The 26,371-nt window shown below is 40.7% G+C and overlaps 1 protein-coding gene across 1 annotated transcript; it reads left to right on the top strand.

The window, feature by feature from the left end:
• The first annotated feature begins 21,916 nt into the window (after positions 1-21,916).
• Positions 21,917-26,110, top strand: LOC141116586 (olfactory receptor 6C75-like). Its single transcript, XM_073608980.1, has 3 exons — positions 21,917-22,017; positions 22,386-22,395; positions 25,145-26,110. Exons 1-3 carry the CDS (start codon positions 21,917-21,919, stop codon positions 26,108-26,110), a joined length of 1,077 nt encoding a protein of 358 aa, XP_073465081.1.
• Positions 26,111-26,371: the final 261 nt, after the last annotated feature.

The following is a 26,371-nucleotide window of genomic DNA, read 5'->3' as shown; positions in this document are numbered from 1 at the left end:
GTACTCGCAGGTGGCCAAGTCAGTTCGGCGTACGGACCTCCTTTCTCTTTCTCCTATAAGCTTATGGTCACTTCAATGCTTATCAGAGTTATTAACCCCTAATGTGACCATCTCCCCCCACCCATGCCACCGCTTCCCTGTCCCCTACCTCTCCTCCCCCGCCACTCCCTTTCATCTAAAACTGCCCCCACTCTCCTCTCCTATCCCCTTTACCACACTTATTTCCCCCCAGCACTAATTACCCCCCTCCATCTGATCCAACACCCCCTACAAACCCGCTCCCCACAGCCACCATCTTAAGCCGTCATCCCTCCTCTTCCACTCCCGCCGGCTTCAGGTGCTGCATGGGGCTTGGGGGGTCCATATGTGTCCCCCCGTCAGTCAGAACCCCCCCAACTGCCCCCTCACCCTCAATCCATAGCCGCTTTGAGTGGCATCTCTCCTTCTCTCCCTCCGCCTGCAGCTTCTCCCTGCACAGATCTCCGTGATCTGTCAGGCTGGAGATTGTGGGGGGGGAGAGGTGCAGGTGGGGGTGAAGTAGGGGCTTTAGGGGCTTAGTAAACATGTGTTTACTAAGCCCCCCTGTAGAAGAGAGGGTGCATGCAGCGATCACTACTGATCGCTGCTATATGCCCTCTGACACTGACAGCTGATATATTGTAACTGCTAGTGTTACAATGTATCAGACTGTCATTTTCTGAATGAATGGAATCTCTATACAGATTCCCATTCATTCAAATAAAGTGCTGCAGAGAAAAGGGACTATCTTCAGTCCCTTTCTCTGTCTCAAAAAAAGAGATATGGGGGTCTGTGTTGATGATAGCGAATATTAATTTTCTATTGTCACAAGAGGGTGGGTTCAGGGTGCAATGCTCTGCACCCTGAGCCCAACCTTTTTCAAGTCAATTAGAGCCTCAGGCTCTAATCATGTGGCTTGAATAAAAAAAAAGCCCAGCGCCCTGCTGGGGGGGGGCAGCGCCCCAGTGCTCTTAATGGACCAGCCGCTCCTGGTGAGACTTCTTTCACATGGAGTGGACTCTGTCAAGCAGATCCCTATATGGGTTTATAATGGGATGAACAACTGTAATATGGTGGGGGGCCAAACTTGCTGCCCCACTAGTGAGCGTACCCACCTAAACCCAATTGTGTGATGATTGCAGAAGGATAATAAACAATAAAAGTAATTAACCGTGATATAAATACCATCAGAAAAATGGTTAAAGTGTTCAAATTAATAGACCTCTCTGTGTATTAGAATATACCGTAAAGGTGCAGCTTATTCCACTCTAGCTGTACCTGGGATCTGTATATGCATCTGTTATATTGTTGCTGGACTTGTTTTTACTTATTTGGAATTTTTTAATCAAATTATATATTTTTAATAAACCTAACATACTACACTATGGGAGCCTTCATTCCTTTTTTTCTATGAGGGAATTACCATGATTATGCTTTAACTACGTACACGAAAGCCAGAGACTAACTTGGGAGTCCTATCAACCACGGTGGCGAGGAGACCGCTAAAGCTATATCCATATGCACATTGCCCCTTTGGGGTGACTGGATCTGGTGAGTGGGGACCCTTGAGGGGGAGCACAAAAGTCACCAAGGATACTGAGAGCACTTCAGTCACGTTTTCTGAGGAATTTTTTTCACAATTTCTAGAGAAATTTAATACACAATTTATGGACTGTTATATGAACACTATATGCCTACGGATTTTTTGTATTGTTTTGAACTGTTTGCAGCTTATGGCCTTTGAATAGCTAACCTAAGCGTACTATTATTATTATTATTATTAATGTGGATTGCAATTTTTGAGGTTTAGTTTATGAAGGTATATCACTATTAGTAATAATGTGGATTGCAATTTTTGAGGTTTAGTTTATGAAGGTATACCACTAGCATACCTATAAGGTATTTATTATAGCTATTAGTCTCACATTTACCCAACACTTTTGAGAGGAACCGTATGGCACTTTTTTATGGCATCCTTTACGGTATATTCTAATACACAGAGAGGCCTATTAATTTGAACACTTTAACGATTTTTCTGATGGTATTTATATCACAGTTTATTACTTTTATTGTTTATTATCCTTCTGTAATCACCACACAATTGGGTTTAGGTGGGTACGCTCACTAGTGGGGCAGCAAGTTTGGCCCCCACCATATTACAGTTGTCCATCCCATTATAAACCCATATAGGGAGTGCCACACCCCATCATTGATTTATATTTGTAATTAGTTGGAGAATCCTTAGGGAAGCTCCTTTCAGGGGGACGGCATACCTAAATATTGCCCTAAGCGCAGCCATTATATAAACTTATCTGTCAAGCAGATCCACTTGCTCAGTGGGGGATCTGTCTGCTGATCCCCGCTAAACAGGCAAATGACAGGTCCGTGTCTGCTCCGCTGATGCAGAGCAGGCACGGACACAGCCCGCTGTTCTCTATGGGGCGGTCGGATGGAAATGTATCGCCTGTCCATTTCCATCCGATATGATCTGCTAGCTGTATGGGGAATGAAATCCCCATCTGTTCGTTTTTATCGGACTTGATCGGATGCAGGCGAGTGTAAACGAACACATGTCCATTTACATTAGTCTCTCAATAAAGAACAATGGGTGGTCCAATTGGGCCCACCTGAAAAATGGGCAGGCAGACCCAATCGGTCTGCTTGTGTGAAAGGGGCCTAAGGCCTTGTTCACACAGGGCATACACGTACCTTTACAGGGATGCACAGGTGTTCCATGCATCTCTGTGCAAGCAGTCCCATTGATGTCATTTGGGATGTAGCAACTGCACGAACAGAGCAGTCAACCCAAAAGTTTCCACTCTAATTCATCCCTAAGGTGTTCCGTTGGGTTGAGGTCAGGACTCTGTACAGGCCAGTCACGTTCCTCCACACCAAACTTGCTCATACACACTATATTGCCAAAGCTTTTGGGCCACCCCTCCAAATCATTTGGTGGAGGAAGGATTATGGTGTGGGGTTGTTTCTCAGGGGTTGGGCTTGGCCCCTTAGTTCCAGTGAAGGGAACACTTAAGGCGTCAGCATACCAAGACATTTTGGACAATTTCAGGCTCCCAACTTTGTGGGAACAGTTTGGGGATGGCCAACCCGATAGAACACCTTTGGGATGAATTTGAGCGGAGACTGAGAGCCAGGCCTTCTCGTCCAAGATCAGTGGCTGTCTTCCAAATGCACTTCTGGAAGAATGGTCAAACATTCCCATAGACACCTGTAGACAAACATTCCACATAGACATAACCTTGTGGACAGCCTTCCCAGAAAAGTTGCAGCTGTTATAGCTGTAAAGGGTGGACCAACTCAATATTGAACCCTACAGACTAAGACTGGGATGCCATTAAAGTTCATGTGCGTATAAAGGCAGGTGTCCCAATACTTTTGGCAATATAGCGTATGTGACCTACACATGCTTCAACTCAGTGCAACAATATAATAATATAATATGACAACAATATAATAAATTTGATTGGTGATCAAAAAGTCCTTATATAAGTCATAATAGTCTACGTCACACTTCATAAACACTCTTAAACCTCTGTGGTCCACAGACATTAAGTGAATAAAAGGCTCACCAGATTTACATGACCCCTTATTACTAAGTGATTCATGAAATGCTTTATACAGCTAAGTATGATGGGTAGGACATCCACTTTTCATCAGGGCTCTCCCCATGCAATGCATTCTCCCAAATAGGAACAGGCACCACTTTCAATATCTCTCCCCCGGTTGTGACCCGAAATTGCCTTTTTTGCTTCACCGCTAATCAGTACAGGACTGGTTCACTTTCATCCTACCATGGCACACCACCCATGATCTTCTCTCATCTACTAATTTTGGGACAGACTTTAATCCATTCAATCACAGGCTTGATTGCTTCCAAAGACTCCTTACTGTTTATTTACAGCAAAGTGTCTACTGAGCAGCTACCTATCCAACCAAAATCCTTTCCACAATGGGTTTATATCTGTTTATTGATAATTCATTGAGCTATTATGTGACATTTGATTACTAAAGCCATGAACTTACTGTGAGCTACATTTCATCTGGTTCCTGATTAACTGCCACTAGCTGTCAAAATATAATAGTCCAGTTAGTGTGGATGGAGGAATCAGTTATATTTTTTGCATTCCACTTGCAGACTGAGAGAAAAAAAAATAGCAAGGTATTCCAAGCTTAGACTGCCCTTCCAATCATAGAGATCAAAAGGGGCTTGAAATTGCTCCTATACAGAGAAAAACACAGAACTTAATATTCTGTGGCCTGGAATACAAAAACTGCCCTGGACTTAGCCAAAGGGCCCAGCGCTAAAAGGTGCAGTGCAGAAAAAGTTTTAGTAACTGTGACCATGTGCCTTTTTACAGAATTTTAGTCAGATCATCTATGTAATGATGTTAAAAACCATTGTAGATAGTTTACATCGGGGTTGATTTGACTGCTCACTCAGCAAGAGAATTTTCCCCAGAGTTCACCAGATTGTGTCAAAGGCCCTCATCCCTGATAAGTATTTCTAAATATATTAAAATGTACATGTGAACCTAGGTGTATAGCCTAATATATGAAGTTTATAAAGTGAGCACATGCCAATTATGTATATATATATATATATATATATATATATATATATATATATATATATACTGTTGTATATGCAAACCAACCATCTCTAAAGGGGAGTCATTCTTTTGTCAAAGGGAGATCTGATCATTTAATGTGGATATTCTTAGAGAAGCATTTCAGGTTACACTTGAATTTATGATACTGTTTATGTATAATTTATGCTGTTAGAGGCATCTTTGAACTGTGTGTTTTTGTACACATAGATAAATCCATTATGAGGTTTTGTGGACACAGGCAACTATGGAGGATCATGACATATGGACAGATCACCAATGCTTACTGTGAAGGATATTTTCTCCTTCCTTTAGAAGTAAATTGAACAGTTTAACATACAGTAGCACCTCTTGTGAACCAGTTGTATTCTTGGTCTAAAATGTGCACCTTACTCTCTTTAAAAGGAAGACTTATGAGTTTTGACCTGTTGTTTGTCTCCACAATGTATAGGTCTTTGCATTCCTCACTACACTTGGCAGCATATACTATGCTAATTTGCCTGTCTTTGGATGTTGGGTTTTTTATATTGAGATACACACTCATACAGAAACTTGTTCATTCAAAAGACATAGTGATGTGATTTTTGTTCAAAAGTTTTTCTGCCACTGCCACATACTTTTAAAATTGTTCTCCTTAAAAACAACCACACCATGTTTTTGGAGAGGTTACCTGTGGGTTTTTCTTTATATCCTGGGCAATTCTTCCTATCAGGGCCATTAGGGTGATTTCTGTTATCATTATGATTTAAAAAGGATCCAAGAAACTATGTGACGATAAATGGCATTATGTGATAACTTTCCTTAAATAAAAGAGTTTTTGGCATGATCAGTCATATTTTCAATATTGATGCCAACATTTCACAATTTCTGCCAGGGTATGCAAACTTTTGAGCTCAACTGTATCTATCCTTACCATTTACAATATTGATCAATAAAGGACTCTCAGTAATAAATATCCTTTAAAATGTTAAAACAAAGACTAACTCTGTCATACTTCTCACCACTATCACTAGAGATGAGGAACAGTGATAACAATTGGTGGGGGCTAATAACACCATTTAGAAAATGCTTGCTAGTGACTGTAGTATAAAAGAATGAAAAATAAAAATACAACTATAGCAGTGTAATCGGCAAAGCAAGTATAGCAGTGTAAGCAGTAAAGCACTGAAAATGTATTAGTCTTGATGACATGTAAGAATTAAAGTAGATGTAAACCCATTTTTTTATCATACTGGAGAGTATAAGATTTCCTATCATTTGAGCCCAGTCTTGCCTTACAGAGTTAATCTATCTCTGAGCAATCCTCTTTTATTGTTCAGTGAGAAAAATCTTGACAAACTGAGAAAAACTTTGTCAAATACTCCCCCTTGCTGTGAATGACAGCCTAAGACACAGGCATTATTTTTTAATTCCCTCCCCCACTCCTTTCTTCAGCAGCTCTGCAAGGATTGGCTGTTCCACACTTCAGCATGATTTGGCATGCTGAAGTCATGTGGTTACTTTCCTGTCTTTTCACTGGATGTTAGAGATCATAGCAGAAGTTCAGCAGAAGTTCAGTATTAGAAATACACAGGAGAAAATGCATATTGACAAGGGGAGTGTAGAGGTGGGCAGGGAGTCTACTGACATCACGACTCCACCCACCGAGCTCCAGACAACAGACCCACATACAGAATATGCAGTTTTTCAGGTCTAATAACAGACAGAGGGGAGACATTTGACAGGTAAAGATACATGGAGGAGGCATGTATATCCTTATTGATAACCCCTATGGCAGTAGTTTAGAAAGGATGACATTGGGTTTACATCCACTTTAAGAGCTTGTAATGGGAGCCTGGAGCAATACCAAAGCCTGGGTTACCATTAGACACCATGGGTCCTCATACAGCCCAGTCTTGTGGTCTCAGCCAACAGGGATACCAATATTTATCTAAATATACATTCAGAAGCAATAAAATGTCTGATATGCCTCTCTATGGGTGCCAAGATCTCTTATAAGTATATGTCAAAGATACTCACCTCCCCCCCGACTCCTCTAGCTATGCCCAGCATGCTCTTCTTGGCTGGAGGGACTAGAGTGTATAGATGACCACACTGGACTGGTGAGCCATCTGGCAGGTTGTTGGTGGATCTCTATGTGATAACTATGGTAAGGCGACTCTTCTGGGGAGTTGGTCCCTAAAGGTGGACAGTGGTAGTTCATTCTGTTAAGACCCTGTGGCAACAACCTTCCTAATACAGCGTTAAATGCCATTTCAGCTGGATTGACTTGAGTAAATATGAGGGAGCACCAGGTAGCAGATGATCATATGGCTTGGTGGTTCATCATAAAACTTTATTGGAGTGACAGAGGTTACAGTAGAGCAAACACATTTTCGGAGAATAGCCTCCCTCTTCTACAGGGCTGTTTGTAGAGTGTGGCCACACTCCATTGAAGGATGATTGAAGATGAATGGATGTTGTCAGCTGAGCAGCAGAATTTTGGTGTGCTGTAAGCAAGATGCAGACCTTCTGTTACCTGATGCTCCTCCATACTTACTCAACTCATTGGCTGCAGGCTGAGAGCCAAGCACCTTAGGTATCTATATTGGCCATTGCAGTCTCCCAGTGGAAGGATACAATGTAGAATAACCTACTGCCTGTCACCATCCCCTACAGTGTCACAGACCAGGCCAGTGATAAGGGGGTACAGCCAGCCCTCCTGTACTCACTTGGGCCCCCTTGCTGACCTGATAGGGCTGGTATGGGAGGGCAGGGCTGTACCCCATTATTGGCATTCCTGACTGCAGCCGTGAGATGTGTCCAGCTTGTAAACATGTGTTTCTGAATGGCTTTTAGATTCAAGGATTGAATGTTAGTGTGGAATGGGGAAAAATGCCTGAAAACATGCATGGACAAATCTGCTGCATCTCACCACAGTGTAAAAATGACACAAGAATGTTGGCATGAACTTACACACGACTGTAGATATCCACATCCTATATTGCATTTTCAATAGTAACTTATCCAAATCCAGTGGTTACACTAGAGGATTATACTCAAAATTTAAATGATGATGTTAAAGTTTTTACTGAAGCAAAAAAAACCCTAAAAACTTTATACACACTGGATTTTGCTGGTTCCTATTCTCAGTTGTCAAATCTCAATGGGAAAATAATCCTCTCTGTATCAAACACACATGATAATTGTGAACTGCATTTACTTTTCTAAAGGATATATATGTGAGTCTAAAGATTCTGGCTTTCATACTTGTCATCCACCAACAGACCATGCCTTAAGCTCAACCAACATCTTATTTAATGCAAAATGGGAAAAAGCTCTGAAGTAAGTTTTAGAAGTTTTGTCCTATACACATTTTATTAGTTATCTGTAATGGGGCATGATTTACATTAATGCATTTGTGATTAAAATGATATAATTTGCACCTGTAATTATATTCACACTACATGGAATCAAGAAACGTACAACTCTGCTTTTAGTGTTATTGTTTAATCCTAAATTTACTTTTACCTCTGTGAAGATAGAACATATTTGCCGACAGCTGTTGTGGTGGCAAAATAACTAGCAGAGCTTTGATTGTATGCCCACTAACTTTAAATAAATGTTTTGTTTAAGTTGTATTTCTAATTGTACTTCAGTACAAGCAAGCATTTGGAAATTGGTAGCAGTATTAAGACTTTTTCAATTTTAATAGATTGTTAACAGATAAGTCAAGGATTACTTGTGACAACATGAACTCATTTGCAAATAAAAATACAGTTAACCACTTCCCGACCGCCGCACGACTATGTACGTCCTAAGTTTGAACGGGGATATCGTTGTTATGGCAGCAGCTAGCTGCCATAACCCCGGTATCCCCGTTTTCGTGCGGCGGCCGGCTTTCAGATAAAAGTGGTCCCTGCGGCGGATTCGCCGCGAGATCACTTTTATCGGTGGCGGGAGAGGGGCCCCCCCCTCCCGCCGCGATATGGTGCCCTCCGCCGCTTACCGGAGCCGTCGGTAGCGGCGGAGGCGATCGCGTCCTGTTCTCTGGTGTGTCTGGAGACGAGTGAGGCCAAGATGGCGCTCACTCGTCTCCATAACACTGCTGGGCGGAAGCGACGTCAAAACGTCACTTCCGTCCACGCCTCTTAAAGGCATATTTTTTCAAATGTCATTTTTCTAAATTACTTTTTTTTTTTTTATTGCATTTTAGTGTAAATATGAGATCTGAGGTCTTTTTGACCCCAGATCTCATATTTAAGAGGTCCTGCCGTGCTTTTTTCTATTACAAGGGATGTTTACATTCCTTGTAATAGGAATAAAAGTGACACAATTTTTTTTTTTTTTTAAACAGTGTAAAAATTAATAAAATATTATAAAATAAATAATAAAAATAAAAAAAAAATTTTTTAAAACCCCCCTGTCCCGAAGAGCTCGCGCGCAGAAGTGAACACATATGCGAGTAGCGCCCGCATATGAAAACGGTGATCAAACCACACATGTGAGGTATCACAGCGAGCGGTAGAGCAAGAGCAATAATTCTAGCCCTAGATCTCCTCTGTAGCGCAAAATATGCAACCTGTAGATTTTTTAAACGTCGCCTATGGAGATTTTTGAGGGTAAAAGTTTGACGCCATTTCACGAGTGGGCGCAATTTTCAAGCATGACATGTTGGGTATCGATTTACTTGGCGTAACATTATATTTCACAATATAAAAAAAAATTGGGATAACTTTACTGTTGTTTTATTTTTTTATTCAAAAAAGTGATTTTTTTCCAAAAAAAGTGCGCTTATAAGACCGCTGCGCAAATACGGTGCAAAAAAAAGTATTGCAATGACCGCCATTGTATTCTCTAGGGTGTTAGAAGAAAAACCATATATAATGTTTTGGGGTTCTAAGTAATTTTCTAGCAGAAAACCCTGTTTTAAACATGTAAACACCTAAAATCCAAAACGAGGCTGGTCCTTAAGTGGTTAAGATAGGATTTCAAAGGTAAGTAGCAGATTTCTCCAAAGTCTAAAGTCAATCAGCATGAAAAATGGAAAAAAAAAAAAGAACCCACTCACTCACTTGTAAATTAGACTACAGCAGACTAAACTGGAATTATGGAATAACTGTACATATCTAAGCAAAGTAACACTAGAAAATATTTTGGAATATGAATCATTTGCTCTCACTATAACCTACAAAGTCAAAGGTGAAAAAATCCTGTTAAAATCAAATCTACTACCCATCCCACAATATCCATATGCAGTTGCATATTTAGCCTAGGTTTCAACTATTGCAACCTGAAATTCACCCAATTTTGCCGCAATTTGTGCCGCGTTTTTGATGCAATTTGAAGCAATGCCTGTGTATTCTTGAGGTCTATGGACCTCAAGTCGCATCAAAGTCAAACCAAAGTAGTGCAGGGACTACTTTGAAGTCGCACAGACATGAACGGTACCCATTGGAAATCATGGGGTACGACTTGTCATGTGACTTTGCAGTCCCAAGTCGCAGGACAAGTTGCACAAGTGGAAACAGAGCCTTAAAGTCAATGCATAACTTGTGATAAAAAAAGTATCTAAATGTTTTGACAATCAAGGTAAATTAATATGTTCAGTAAATCACTTGAAATATCTGCTTCTAAATTTGCTACTATGCTCTCCTATCAATTGAAGGCAGGAGAAAAGCAGTGTCAAAAATGCACCTAAAGCTAAGTCTTTGTAAATGCATTTAGACATGTTTAGGTGCCTCAAGTGCATGGGTGTTACTTTATTTCATTGGCCAGAATAATTTTTTTCTGGCCATTGAAATGAATTATTGCTCAAGTGCTTAAAGGGGTTGTATAGGTTCGCAGATTATTTTTAAAAAAAAACAAACATATCATACTTACCTCCAATGTGCAGTTCGTTTTTCACAGAGTGGCCCCGAATGTCCTCTTCTGGGGTCCCACGGCGGCTCTCGCGGCTCCTCCCCGCACGAGCTAACCCCCTCTGGGCAGCACTCTCCTAAGGGGGTTAGCTTGCTGGCATGCTCCCGTGCCATACAATCGGCGTCCATAGCCGCCAATTGTATGACTCGGCCCCGTCCCCCGGCGGCCGCGTCATTGGTTGTGATTGACAGCAGGAGCCAATGGCTGCGCTGCTATCAATCATCCAATGAAGAGCCAAAAAGAGCTGGGGGAAAGCAACGCGGGTTCGCGCCCATGGAGATTCGGGGTTTAGGTAAGTAAAATGGGGGCTCGGGGGGAGCGGTGACTGCAAGGTGTTTTTTCACCTTAATGCATAGGATGCATTTAGGTGAAAAAACACTAAGGTTTACAACCACTTTAATGCACCTAGTGTTAATGTGCATTTAGATGTGCTTACACACATTTAGGCTCGTCAAGTGTTTTTTTTTCTGCCAAAACACTGCTGCTCCTGAATATGCTAGCCATGAGGGTTTTTTTTGCCTCCAAACACCTGTATATGCCTATGTGTGCATAGATACATAGGCCAACATTGAGAGTTGTTTACAGGCAGAAACAAAAGTCAAAAATCCTAAAAATGGCAATTTTAATGCCAAGTGTGCATGAGGCCTAAGAGTTTGTGGCCTCATGGACATGGGCAGAAAAAGAATGCCAGCTCTTCTTTTTTTCATGCATCTGAATGAAGCTGTATATTAGCCATTGGGGTTGATTTACTAAAGGCAAATCCACTTTGCACTATAAGTGCACTTGGAAGTGCAGTCGCTGTAGATCTGAGGGGAAGATCTGAAATGAGGGGAAGCTCTGCTGATTTTATCATCCAATCATGTACAAGCAAAAATGCTATTTTTTATTTTCCTTGCCTATCCCTCTCAGATCTACAGCGACTGCACTTCCAAGTGCATTTGTAGTGCAAAGCGGAGTTGCCTTTAGTAAATAAACCCCAGTGTGTCCTTACACGTTTTGACGTTTACATTTGTATTTTAGTGCACTGTTTCAGGGCTTAAAAAATGGCCAAAACCTGCATTCGGAGAGGAGCGTACTGGCATAAACTATGCACATCTGCATGTTACTGTGCATAAGCCTGCACATATGTGTGTAATTTCACTCTAGTGGCCAGAACAATTGAATATTCCAGCCGATAGACTGAATTTATGTGCATATGCTTTGAAATGCCATATGCACTTCAAACACGCATAAACACATGTACATATGCACCAGGATGAGCATTTTTAAGCTGAACTTTTCTGCCCAGAATGTTTATGTGCATGCAATCTAAATGTGCAATTTTATTTGTTTGTTGATTTTTGCAGGATACTTTTTTTTTTTTTGCTTTTTTCTCCAAATAAATCTGAAAGCTACATTTTATTTGAAGTTATTGAACAGGCACTGTTTTTAGTTTGATAAGTATTAACTAAAGCTATTGCAAACTCAATTTTTGGTATTTGAAAAGTGCTTCATTGAAATAAATAATTTTTGTTTTGCAACATGTTTCTTTGTAAAACATTACCTGACAGCTGCTGCAATCTGTATATTTTGTGTTTTGAAAGTGTAATGCCCTGTACACACGGTCGGATTTTCTGATGTAAAATGTGTGATAGGACCTTGTTGTCGGAAATTCCGACCGTGTGTGGGCTCCATCACACATTTTCCATCGGAATTTCCGACACACAAAGTTTGAGAGCTTGCTATAAAATTTTCCAACAACAAAATCCGTTGTCGGAAATTCCGATCGTGTGTACACAAATCCGATGCACAAAGTGCCACACATGCTCAGAATAAATTAAGAGATGAAAGCTATTGGCTACTGCCCTGTTTATAGTCCCGACGTACATGTTTTACGTCACCGCGTTCAGAAAGATCGGATTTTCCGACAACTTTGTGTGACCGTGTGTATGGAAGACAAGTTTGAGCCAACATCCGTCGGAAAAAATCCATGGATTTTGTTGTCGGAATGTCCTATCAATGTCCGACCGTGTGTACAGGGCATTAGAATGTAAAAAAAAATCTCCCATACAAAACAGAATTTGAGATTCTTCATTGAAAAACCATACATTTTTTATGAATATGAAGCAGCCAGGAGTGTGTTTAAATTTGTAGAGCAGGCAATGGAGTTTGTTCACTCAGCATCATTTAGAAAGAAAAATGTCATGGTTGAGGATGCCCAGGTAGGAGAGAACTATTTCCCCCACTGTTTTCATCCCATTTCTGCACCCTCTGTAAACACATATTCAGCCCCAGAAAGGTTACAGAATGTTCACAAATTTGAAAGTAGCTTTAGCCAGCACCCTCCTCCCTCCCAAGCAAACAAAAAACATGAACTTGTACTTTCAAGCATTCTGAAATAATTTGGATCCATTGCCCTCCAAACCTTTTTTACTAATATGGGTTGCCCCCTTTTAATAGTTTTCCTTTATAGCCCAGGAAATGTAACAATTTTAATGCTGGATGATGAAGTAGACCGGTGTGGTGGTCCTTCTGGGAATTAACTAAGCCATTATCATGAGCTAAAGGAACCAAATACAAAATGTCAGCACTGCTAAAGTTTCCACAACGCAAGTTGATTTCTTCATAGCAAACACAGGATACAAAGCATACAGACGCTAATATGTTTCAGCCAATTCTGGCCTTAGTGGTAGCAAAGTATGTATGGACTTCTGTTCTTATAAAAGGTAGTCAGGACAAGGATAATGGCAATCGCTGAACCTGACTCTAACATCACACACATCCTAAAACATTAACACTTATAAAAAAAATGCTTACCATACACAATATACAGACAACATTGCAAATTAAAAAAGGAAAAGGAAAAAGCATGAGAAAATTAGCATGATAGACGTGGAGATCAATGTCCCACTAATTTTAAGAATGTAGAAAGTAAGAACAAAGTAAACTCTGTATTTAAACTTGTACCTACAGGTAAGTGTGATTGTAAGCTTAACTGTAGGTACAATTAATATATCTCCTAAATGTGCACCGTTTAGGAAATATTTATGTAGTGCCACCCCCGTGAGGACTGCTGGAAGATGACTGACCCCGCAAGCCTCCGGACACCTCTGACACCCTGGGTTCAGACATTTCAAAGTGATAATGCAATTACACAGATACCAGACTGTAGCAAAGTAAACAAAACGTTGTTTCTCTCTAGTGCTTCGTTCCTCACTTCTGACAAGTTCTCCGACACATGAGATAACAGTAGCTCGGGGAGGGAGCTTAGAGGGAGATTAGCAGGAAGCTTGTCTATTCAGACTACAGCTATGCATGTTCCTTCATTCCTCTGCCTATGTGGAGGGGGGTATGTTCCTTTCCTCCACTCAGCTCTCACACAGTGTAAGTGCAGTCTCCCCACCCACCCCTATGTACTGCTGAAAGAGGAAGAAAAATTTCTAACACAATCTGCACATTCCTAAGAGTGTAGAAAAGGGAAGACAGCAGATATACAAGTAAAATGTATGTAGAAGGATTTGTTTCATCCTTGTGTATCATCTGAGGCTATTCACTTCACTGGGTATATGTTTACATCCACTTTGAGATTCTTGAAGCAGATAAGAACAAGAATCTCTTAGGCAGACATATTTCAGTGTTAAACTCTAAAGCCCCGTACACACGATCGGATTTTACGACGGGAAAAGATGGCAGAATTAACATTCGTGACGTGGCAAATTATGAATTCTCCAAATGCAGCGCACAATTCTCTTTTCCTTTAATGGGATAATAATGAAGCTGCTTTGCTGGTGATACAGATGGAGGAATTTTCAAAAGCTTTTTTCTTCTAGTGATATCAGGAATAATATTATTATTATATGTTTTTTTTTTATTTTTGCAAGTTACCACAACACCATTATCCTGTAGTTTTTAAGAACAAAGATACAACGTATGTTGGTGTCTCTTGTCAATTTTACATTGTATTTTTTAAAATGTAACTGCCTACTCCCAAACTGTCATTTGACTTAAAACACAAGTATTATTCTCCACATTTTTTTTTATTGTGCATTAAAAAAGCATATATATACATGCTATCTGCCAATAAAACTTAACTAAAAAGTGCATTCTATGCATCCAAAAATATAGAAAATTTACCAAATCAAATCATTATTCAATAAAAAAATAATGTCAAAGCAATAACTCCAAAGCCAATAATAAATAACACATTATCTCCTCTGATTCCGCAACATTGCTGGTTGATTAAAGGCTGTTCAGAAACAAACTGAAAAGCCTGAACTGAAATGTGCTAAATGAAAAATGAGAAAAGAAAAACACAAATCAACACTCACCAAACTTCTACTAACACAAAATTAGTAGAAGGATCCCAAAGGGTGGCGCTAAAGAGCTAAAAAAACACGTGGTATGTCTAGTACATCACTATGTTCGTAATTGTTGGCCAACATTCGTGTGACTGTGTGAATGCAAGACAAGCTTGAGGCAACACCCTTCGGACAAAATTCCAAGGTTTTGTTGTCAGAAAGTCCAATCGTGTGTACGAGGCATTACTCTTGGTAAATATGCAAAGGGTATACAATGCAAAGAAAATCACAATCAGTCAAACAGTAGTAACCAGTAGCTCTTGAAAGAACCTATGGCCCCAGATTTAGAAAGGAAGAGAATGACATTTTATGTCACACTGATCCCATTAAATCCTGATGACACAGGTCCAACACGTTTGTGGCATTATAAAACAACAAATTACAAAAAATGTTAAAATTATTCTCTAAGTAAAGTTCCCCTTAATGTGTGTAGATAATGTGCACAGAGTCCTTTAAATGGGGGGAGAAGAGGAGAGTGGAGGAGTCCTTTTGATGTAAATGTTCAGCGTCTTCAGCTAGCTCAACAAGGGCCCAGAAAGATTGCTGTGCAATGGTGACCAGCAACAGAAAATGGCATGTGTAAAGTGTTTCTTTTTTGAGGCTTTAATGTAAAGAGATGGGATAAAGGTGTCTGCATCCAGTGTCTTTGTGGGGTGTGCACAGGCTGAGCTTCTGCCCACTCACCAATCCTGATGATGCCAAGGCTCAAGGAAATGGGATGTCCCAGAACAGGCTCTTGAAGAATCTACAACCAGTGAAGGGTGCCTGGCCATGCACCTAGCAACACTGGGATTCCACTGTAACTGTACCGGCAATGATGAGAGTGAACCCCAACAGTCGTTCAGCCAACAGGGAGCTGGCAATGGTGGATCTGCTCGCTCATTAGACTTTCGTCACCACCTAGGCTGCGGCCGCTGCTCACATTCCCTGAAGCACCAAGGTCTCTGCTCTCAGCTGAAGGTTGTGGTCCCAAGAGACAGACTCCTCCCTGGACCAGGCTATTTAAAGTATCTCACAAAAGTAAGTACACCCTCACATTTTTGTAAATATTTTATTATGTCTTTTCATGTGACAACACTGAAGAAATTACATTTTGCTATAATCTAAAGTAGTGGGTGTACAGCTTGCATAACAGTGTAAATTTGCTGTCCCCTCAAAATAATTCAACACACAACCATTAATGTCAAAACCGCTGGCAACAAAATTGAGTACACCCCTAAGTGAAAATGTCCAAATTGGGCCCAATTAGCCATTTTCCCTCCCCGGTGACATGTGACTAGTTAGTGTTACAATGCCTCAGGTGTGAAGGGGAGCAGGTGTGTTAAATTCGGTGTTACCGCTCTCACTCTCTCATACTGGTCATTGGAAGTTCAACATGGCACCTCATGGTAAAGAACTCTGAGGATCTGAAAAAAAGTTGCTCTACATAAAGATGGCCTAGGCTATAAGAAGATTGCCAAAACCCTGAAACTGAGCTGCAGCACGGTGGCAAAAACCATACAGCAGTTTAACAGGATAGGTTCCACTCAGAACAGGCCTCGCCAATGGTCGACCAAAGAAGTTGAGTGCATGTGCTCAGCATCATATCCAGAGGTTGTCTTTGGGAGGTAGACGTATGAGTGCTGCCAGCATTGCTGCAGAGGTTGAAGGAGTGGGGGGGGTCAGCCTGTCAGTGCTCAGACCATACGTCGCACACTGCATCAAATTGGTCTGCATGGCTGTCATCCCAGAAGGAAGCCTCTTCTAAAGATGTTGCACAAAGAAGCCTACAAACCATTTGCTGAAGAAAAGCAGACTAAGGACATGGATTACTGGAACCATGTCCTGTGGTCTGATGAGACCAAGATAAACTTATTTGGTTCAGATGGTGTCAAGGGTGTGTGGTGGCAACCAGGAGTACAAAGACAGGTGTGTCTTTCCTACAGTCAAGCATGGTGGTGGGAGTGTCATGGTCTGGGGCTGCATGAGTGCTGCTCACACTGGGGAGCTACAATTCATTGAGGGAACCATGAATGTCAACATGTACTGTGACATACTGAAGCAGAGCATGATTCCCTCCCTTCAGAGACTGGGCAGCAGGGCAGTAATCCAACATGATAACAACCCCAAACACACCTCCAAGACGACCACTGCCTTGCTAAAGAAGCTGAGGGTAAAGGTGATGGACTGGCCAAGCATGTCTCCAGACTTAAACCCTATTGAGCATCTGTGGGGCATCCTCAAACTAAAGGTGGAGGAGCACAAGATGTCTAACATCGACCAGCTCTGTGATGTCGGCATGGAGGAGTAGAAGAGGACTCCAGTGGTAACCTGTGAAGCTCTGGTGAACTTCATGCCCAAGAGGGTTAAGGCAGTGCTGGAAAATCATGGTGGCCACACAAAATATTGACACTTTGGACCCAATTCGGGCATTTTCACTTAAGGGTATACTCACTTTTGTTGCCAGCAGTTTAGACATTAATGGCTGTGTCTTGTTATTTTGAGGGGACAGCAAATTTACACTGTTATGCAAGCTGTACACTCACTACTTTACGTTGTAGCAAAGTGTAATTTATTCAAAAGATATAATAACATATTTACAAAAATCTGAGGGGTGTACTCACTTTTGTGAGATACTGTATATCCTTACCTAGCATTCTCCTCTCTCTCCCAGCTGGCTGGAACTTGTAGCCTTCAGCAGTCTGGCTACAATGCAAACCCTGGCTCCTCTGATCACATATCACACAATCCCCTGCTCTTAGCTGTGTTCTCTGCTTGCTCTGCATTCAGGAGGTGATGACACAGTGTCCAGACTGAACAGTATAGGGAAACAGGCTCACTGCAGCTGGTGTTGCAGAAAGTCCCACGATGACACAGACAAAGTTAGCCAGCACATGGCTACATTTACATTGGAAAAAGCCGGCGCATGCACTGAGATGCTCTACATTCAGGGCATACAGTATGCCTTGCAGTTCAGAGCACCATGCCGTGGCCACGGCTCCCGCATGCATGTACCAGAGTGGCCTGACCACGGCCCTGGCCATTCAAATGGCAGGAGCCCGTGAAGATAGAAGCCCTTGCAGGTGTGACAGGGCACTGCTAGAGGACTTCATTTGAAAGGTAAGCATGTCATAATGTGCTAGTATGCAGTGCATACTAGCACATGATGGTATAAACCTGCAGGAGACCCATTTTTTTTCTTTTTGGCAGGTTACTACCACTTTACATTTCCAAAAGGTCTTGTGCTGAAGTAAACAACAGCATAAATCTCCCCTACGTACAAAACCAATCATACTTTTAGTAGCTTGGAGAGTAAATAAATCCATATTGTCCATGTTTACATACCAAAAATTTTTATCTAGACAATCCAATGTAGCTACAGTGGAGCACTTGAGGAAGTCCCTCATGTACATAGCCTGCTATATTCATAAGCGTTCTTGTTGTTTGACTAATTTGATATGTTTGCTCTAAGGAATAAACTGTTAGGTCTACTAAATGAGCTGATAAACACCATATATATATCTTTAAATTGCTAAAGCTTATTTTTGAATTTAGTGATTGTGTTAACATATACTTTAAGTGTTAAGCCGCGTACACACGAGCAGAATGTCTGACAGAAAAAGTCAGACGGAAGCTTTTCATAGTTTATTCCGATCGTGTGTATGCCTCATCGGACTTTCTCTTTAGAAAATTCTGACGGACCTAGCAATGGAACATGTTCTAAATATTTCCGACGGAACCAATTCCTATAGGGAAAACTGCATGTCTGTATGCTGTTCCGCCGGACCAAAAACGACGCATGCTCTGAAGCAAGTACGAGACGGAAGCTATTGGCTACTGGCTATTGAACTTCCTTTTTCTAGTCCCGTCGTACGTGTTGTAGGTCACCGCGTTCTGGATGGTCGGACTTTGGTGTGACCGCTTGATTTGAATTCCGTCAGAGTTCCGTCGGAGAAACCTTCAGAGTTTATTCCGACACCAAAACTGGTCATGTGTACGTGGCATAAGATGGTCATCTTGCTTAAGACAGTGTGTATAATGTTAAAGTGGTTCTAAAGGCTCAAATCGTTTTACCTTCTGTGTGCAACAGCCCCTCTAATACTCACCTGAGTCCCATCTCGATCCAGCGATGTGTACAAGAGCCTCGGCTCTCCAGGAATGCTTACGCCTCATTGGCTGAGGCCATTGGCTCCCGCTGCTGTCAATCACAGCCAGCGAGCCAATCATGAGAGGAGGTGCTGGACACACAGAGCCAATACTGCTTGCTCTGGGGGCACTAGGCAGGAGGGAGGGGCCAGGAGTACCAGCAAGGGACCCAAGAAGAAGAGGACCCGGGCTGCTCTGTGCAAAACCAACTACATAGAGCAGGTAAGTAAATCATGCTGGTTATTTAAAAAAAAACAGGATTTTAATATCACATTACTATAATTTTAAATGTCATTTATCAAATGTGTAAATCTGCTGTTTTTATTTTTTTATTACAATAATGTCTGGTGATCCTGCCATGAAGGCCCATGTGACATTTCTCAGGAAGGGTTCCTTTATAATGACTAGCTGTGCTCCTGCATTGTCACCCTGTCATATGGGCTCCTGATGGAGGCTTTAACATCACTACATAGGTGTGGTTCGATGTGGAGTCCATGCATGTAGGCAGAAAGCGACTGCTAGGAGGATTCAGGAGATCAACAACAGTGAGACATAGCAAAGGGTGAAAAAAGTTAAAGTGGTTCTAAAGACTGACTGTTTTTTACCTTACTGCATTCTCTGCACTGAGGTAAAAAAACCTTCTGCATGCAGCTCCCCACCCCTCCTATACTTACCTGAGCCTGATCTTGATCTAACAATGTGCAAGTGAGCATCAACTTTCCCAGCTCTCTTTCTCCTCATTGGCTCAGACATAGCAGCAGGAGCCATTATCAATCACAGCCTGTGAGGAGGGAGTGGGGAGCGAGGCCAAGCTGTGCTCTATGGGGTTGATTTACTAAAGGCAAATAGACTATGCACTTTGCAAAGTGCAGTTGCACTCTGCAAATGCAGTTGTTCCAGAGCTTAGTAAATGATCAGAAGCTCTGCTGACTTCAATCATCCAATCATGTGCAAGCAAAAATGCTGTTTTTTTTTTCCCTTGCAGGTGATTGGGTACTCTTTGCAAAGTGAAGCTTTACCTCATTTACTAAGCATTGTAGCAACTGCACTTGCAGAGGCAGCTGCACTTTCCAAGGTGCACAGCCTATTTGCATTTAGTAAATCAACCCCTTTGTGTCTATGGACACACAGAGCCAGCTTGGGAGTGAGCACACGCGAATGCTCCCAAAACAAGTGGCTTGCTATGGTGAGCACTAGGTGAGGGGGAAGAGCCAGGAGCACCAGCGGGAGGCCTGAAAAGAAGAGGATCAGGGCTGCTCTGTACAAAACCATTACGCAGAGCAGGTTACTTTTTATTTATTTTTTAAATAACAAACATTTCATACTAAACATATACAATCACTTGACACACAATCACAAATTACATGCCATTCAGTTAAAAAAGAACTGCGGTCTGCTCACATAATTTGTAATACAAACATCTTTGCCATTCTGAAGCTTCCCTCCAACCACTTTGTATATTATTTTATATATACTGTGATTCATATTATTTTATATATACTGTAATTCATATTATTTTATATATACTGTGATTCATATTATTTTATATATACTGTAATTCATATTATTTTATATATACTGTGATTCTGTACTTGCCAAATATGCTGCAGAAATCTCTCTTCCCTAAGTTTGGGTGCAACCATTTTAACTGTGGGCAGCTGAAGCTGCTGCCTGTTCACTTTCTGTATTTACACAGAGGCACATCTCTAGCTCTGCAGCCCTCATTGGCCCTCTTATGACTCACCCCCCTCCCTTCCTGGCAAGAGAGAGAGAGCTGTGCATGATGTCATACGCCTAGGCTTTTTACCAGACAACAAACAGGAAGTTGGCTGTATAAGGTATTTACTGGCAGAAAAAAAATGTTTTACTATCCAAAGTTAAAACAACAAGGGCAGAAGATTTAATAGATGGAAAAAATTGAAAAAATGACTGAAGGTCCGCTTTAAGGTTCACAGGTTAAAAGAAGAAGGAGTGTTAGTTTTAATTTGTAACTATGTAACTATGTAATTTCCAATACACACTTTTATGCTATTTACTTTTTTAACATCATACAGCAATTCTTGACTCTCTCTAGCCAGGTACTTCCAAAAGGAAAATTCTTATTCTGGACCCCAACTCCATCCTCATGCTTTTATTAAATAGCTTAAAAGGACCACTGCACCCCAAAAAAAGATTGTCATTTGACAATATGCTTCCATAGACATTTTTATGAAAACCCTTGACGTGATTGTAGCTTTATTAGTGCATTTGCAGCAAAAAAAGAGTCTGTTATGCTTTTTTTCATTTTCACTAATACAAGCTATTTAAGATTTCAGGAAACTTTTTCTGGGTGTTCCCTTTTCTTGGTCCAAGCAGTTTTCTACTGCTTCAGTACTGCTTGTACCGAGAAGAAGGGAACACCAGGAAGATTGTCCAGAAAATTTAAATGTTAGCGTGGATAAAAAAGTATCATGGACAGTACAGTTGTTTTGATGACAACCCCAAAATATTTAGTAGAGGAGTTCTAAAGGTCTGGAAGGGTATGTCTGGAAATGGTTCTATCACCACTGATCTATGATTCCTATGGAATGGTTTAATGGCTGAGAATGGTTGAAGACATCAGCAAAACAGTCTGTATTTTGCTATGTTTAAAGACTGAATGATAGATGTTGCAAAGTGGAACATTCAAGAAATGGATTAATAAATGCTTGCTGACAGATGTGGCATAGAAATGGCAGACAAAGAAGTGGTGGGCAAATTGGATGTAGGCATAGAGCAAGAGAAATAAGATCCAATGGTGCACATGGAGTAACAGATGTTGCATCCAGTGGTGGACTCAGAGTTGAAGGGTCTTTATCTAATGGGGAAACATGAGGTGACATGTAAAATGTAGGTTTTGCTTCATCCTTTAACAGAGAAAAGACAGTAAACATGGAAGCCATTAATGGATTGCAAGGTCCAGACACTACGGCATATACAGCAGTTGAGGGCACAGAGCAGGATCTGTGCCAGACAGTGTTTGGCAACAGAAGGTAACAGTAACATTAGAGGAAATATAGGAAAACATTGCAATTTTTTGATGCTGACAGTCTAATAGACAGTGGATATAATAATTGCAGGACAGAAAAAGGAAGTGGGGATGAAAAAAATTGCAATGATAATAAGAAAGATAAATATAAACATGTCAATTGAACATAATTTGTTAGAGAGGTACAGGAGGAAGGCCACCACCTCTTCAGATCTCCTATGAAGATAATTTGTTTATATCATTCATGGTATCATTTCAGGAGTCTTCAGAGAACATTGGAACACAGACATGAAAGGTAGGATTTTTTTCTTTGCATGATTACTCTGTACTTATATACATTGTAACACTTAAAATGTATTTCCACTTTTTCAGGCAAATTGGGGTAACACCTTTTTTTAGATTTTCTACATGTTCTAATTCACATAGCATAACTTATTATTTAAAATGGCAGCTCACCTTTTTTGGATGCTCTATTCAGGACCCTCCAGCAAGGAAAAATCATGCATAGTTCTCTTTGTCTATGAGGGGGCTAGTTAGCTGAGTTTGCTAAAAATTATCCTTGACTGGACATTATCCTTGACTTTTTTTTTGGGGGGGGGAGCGGCAAACAGTGCACAGCCAGCCTCCCCCCCGAGTCGGACGGTAACTCAACCGCTACACTTACACCGGGCGACCGGCTTCACCTGCGTCTCCTCTCCTCGCATCTCTGCCCTCCTCCTTCCGGCGGCCTGCGTAGCTTCTCCTTTCAGCCAATCGGGAAATGGGTCTCAGACCCGCTTCCTGATTGGTCAGGAGGAGAATTAGTGTGACACCAGTGAATATTTATTTGCTAGTGTCACACAACTGGATGGGCTTTGGGCGCAGTACCCACCCTATTTTGAAGCCTATTAGAGCCTCTCGAGCCCCTTCATTAGAATCCATACATCCGGCGCCCTGCATGTAGATTAGGGGCCGGACGCATGGACAGGGGGGGGCGACGCCCGTGCGCCCCTATGGACAGGCCGCCACTGCTTGACTGAATTATGCAAGTAGATCTTCATGAATTGTAACTAGATTTCAACGCTGTCTGCCCTAACAAAGGGTTTAGAGGCTAGGTATGTTAACCACTTCAGCCCCGGAAGATTTTACCCCCTTTCTGACCAGAGCACTTTTTGCGATTCGGCACTGCGTCACTTTAACTGACAATTGTGCGGTCGTGTGATGTTGCATCCAAACAAAATTGACGTCCTTTTTTTTCCCCACAAATAGAGATTTCTTTCTCTTTGAAAAAACGCAATATTTTTTACTTTTTGCTATAATAAATATCCCCCAAAAATATATATAAAAAAACATTTTTCCTCAGTTTAGGCCGATATGTATTCTTCTACATATTTTTGGTAAAAAAAAAAATTGCAATAAGCGTATATTGATTGGTTAGGGCAAAAGTTATAGCGTCTACATAATAGGGGATAGTTTTTTGGCATTTTTATTATTAATTATTTGTTTTTATTAGTAATGGTGGCGATCTGCAATTTTTATCGTGACTGGGACACTATGGTGGACACTTTTGACACTATTTTGGGACCATTGTCATTTATACAGTGATCAGTGCTATAAAAATGTACCGATTACTGTGTAAATGACACTGCCAGGGAAGGGGCTATCCCCGCCTCTTAAAGGGATTCCCATTTGCCAAACTGCCATTGTGCCGATTGTATATCGGCGTGCAGCAGTCGGCAAGTGGTTAATGAGGACAAACTTAGGGCAGACTCTGACATTGTTCAAAAAAAAAAAAAAACTTGAAGTCAGCAAGGGTGGAAAATATTTTTTTTACATTTTTTTAGGCATGCTGTGTGAATAAGAACACATAACAAACATATAGTGGGAATTCGACTGCAAAGGTGGAAATACACTTTAAGATTTATTACTTCACAATATTTGTTTAAAACTTTGATCTTAAATGTGTACTCTGAATATTGTTTATTTTTTGTTACATGATTAATATCTTCAGTGGAATCACTCATGGAGATGTGGAACAGAGGTGTAAGTGGAGGATGCAATAGAGTCCATATCGTTTTTACACAAAGAACATTACTAACTTAGCTTTACATGAACTAATCTTACTTTACCATTCCTTTTACCCATACATCCTTCCTTCTCATCCATCCATTACTCCAACATGTTCACCTCCATACTTTCCTGTCACCTACCATTCATTTATCCATCCACACCCTTTCATTCTTCAAATATGTATCCCTCAAACTTCCCATCTGGCCATCCATACAATCCTCTCTCTGTCTGTCCATATGTCCACCCATCCCTCCAACTTTCAATTACTCCTTTATAACTAAAGACCTGATATACAATGAATACAAAGGGGAACACTCTAGGGGACATGGCTTTCATGGACCATACCAGTTATGCACAGTGGAATGCAGACATGTCATCATAATTTCTTTTTTTTTTTTTTAGGTCACCCATCTTGCAAACAAAATAAGTTACCACTGAGGTACTCACTTCCCACAACTCCGGTGTGGGCTCAGGATTCTGGTTCACAGAGCAGGAGACCAGTAAAAGTGTCCTCGATTCACAAATATTTCTCTAATAAAACATGTAACAAATAATGTTTATAGTGGATATGACATGCTATCTACTCTATTCTTGTGAGCAAGCTTGTTGAGGGTGACATGTGCACAAGAAGTGTGGTATGTCGAATGGAGACAATGGGCTTGATTTACTAAAAACAAATACACTGTGCACTTTGCAAAATGCAGTTGCACTCTGCAAGAGCAGTTGTTCCAGAGCTTAGTAAATGAGCAAATGCTGTTTTGACTTCTATCAAACAATCATGTGCAAGCAAAAATGCATTTTTTCCATTTTCTTTGCATGTGATTGGGTACTTTGAAAGTGCAGTTGCTCCAGAGCTTAGTAAATTGGGTAAAGCTTCACTTTTCAGAGTGCACAGCCTATTTTCCTTTAGTAAATCAACCCCCGTATGCATGTAGCTAGTTCATGTTTCATGGAATAAAGCACTAAGAATAATTTATGATGGAGTTCAACCTTCATCTTGTTTACAAAGAATATTTATATACAGTGATACATTTGTACAATGCTTGTAAAAAAGTATGTATTTCTTTATTATTTCTTCACAGGAACCACTTTTCTGTGACATAAATATTAATAAGACTGCAGTGACAGAATTCATTCTTATAGCTTTTTCCAGCTTGAAGCAGTTCCAAACTTTACTCTTCATTTTTATCTTTTGGGCATACATTGGTTGCATTTTAGGGAACTGTGCCATACTGATATTAGTAAAAAATGAATTTACACTTCATACACCTATGTATTTTTTAATTAGTACTTTTGCTTTTTTGGAAATTATATTTGTATCAGTCACCGTCCCAAAACTTCTAGCTAATTTGATAGAAACTAGTAGAAAGATATCATTTCGGGGATGTTTTGCACAGTTGTATGCTTTTAATACTCTTGGAGTAACAGAATGTTATCTTCTTGCTGCCATGGCATTTGATCGGGATTTAGCTATCAATAAACCTTTGCACTATACAGTTATTATGAATAAATCACTATGTGTTAAACTTGCAGTTGCTCCTTGGATTATTGGAATTATCATAGCTTTTATACCTACTATATTCACTGCTCAGTTGGAATTCTGTGGTCCTAATGAGGTTAATCATTTCTTCTGCGACTTGGCTCCATTGCAGAATTTGGCTTGTTCCAACCCCTTTATCAGCAATATAGTTACAAGTACAGCTGCAATATTTGCAACAGTGGTCCCATTTGTGCTCATTTTGGGGTTTTATGTTCATATAATTAAAACTGTTTTGAAAATTAAGAGTTTAGAAGGAAAACAAAAAGCCTTCTCAACCTGCTCTTCCCACCTTATTGTAGCCAGCTTGTTCTATTGTACTGCAATTGTTGTATATGTCAGACCCAAGGGTAGTCAGTATGACAAATTCCTTGCTCTTATGTATACTGCTTTCACTCCACTACTAAACCCATTTATCTACACATTAAGAAATAATGATGTGAAGACAGCTTTGAGGAAATCAAGACTATTAAGAATTCTTATTAAAATCAGGAGTGACCATAAATCTTGATTTAAAAACTCTGGAAATATACAAGTAACTGTACATGACTTTGGGCATTAAGTCCTCTCAAGCCTCAACTACAGTTTTGTTTAGCTATGCCCCTTTGTCATAGACAGATGTCCACTAGGGATGGGGATCGCAGCTACCATGGGTTCAAGATCTGTGGTCTCAGCTAATCTAAACGCATGTTTGCTTGGGAGCATTTTTTAAACTGTAGTGCACCGCATTGCCTTTGAACTATGGCCAGAAAGAGGCATACTGCATCTGAAA

The sequence above is a fragment of the Aquarana catesbeiana genome, linkage group LG13 (assembly GCF_042186555.1).
Source record: "Aquarana catesbeiana isolate 2022-GZ linkage group LG13, ASM4218655v1, whole genome shotgun sequence".
NCBI classification, from domain to species: domain Eukaryota; kingdom Metazoa; phylum Chordata; class Amphibia; order Anura; family Ranidae; genus Aquarana; species Aquarana catesbeiana.
The sequence above is the reverse complement of the archived record's forward strand: the minus strand, read 5'-3'. Positions and strand labels throughout refer to the sequence as shown.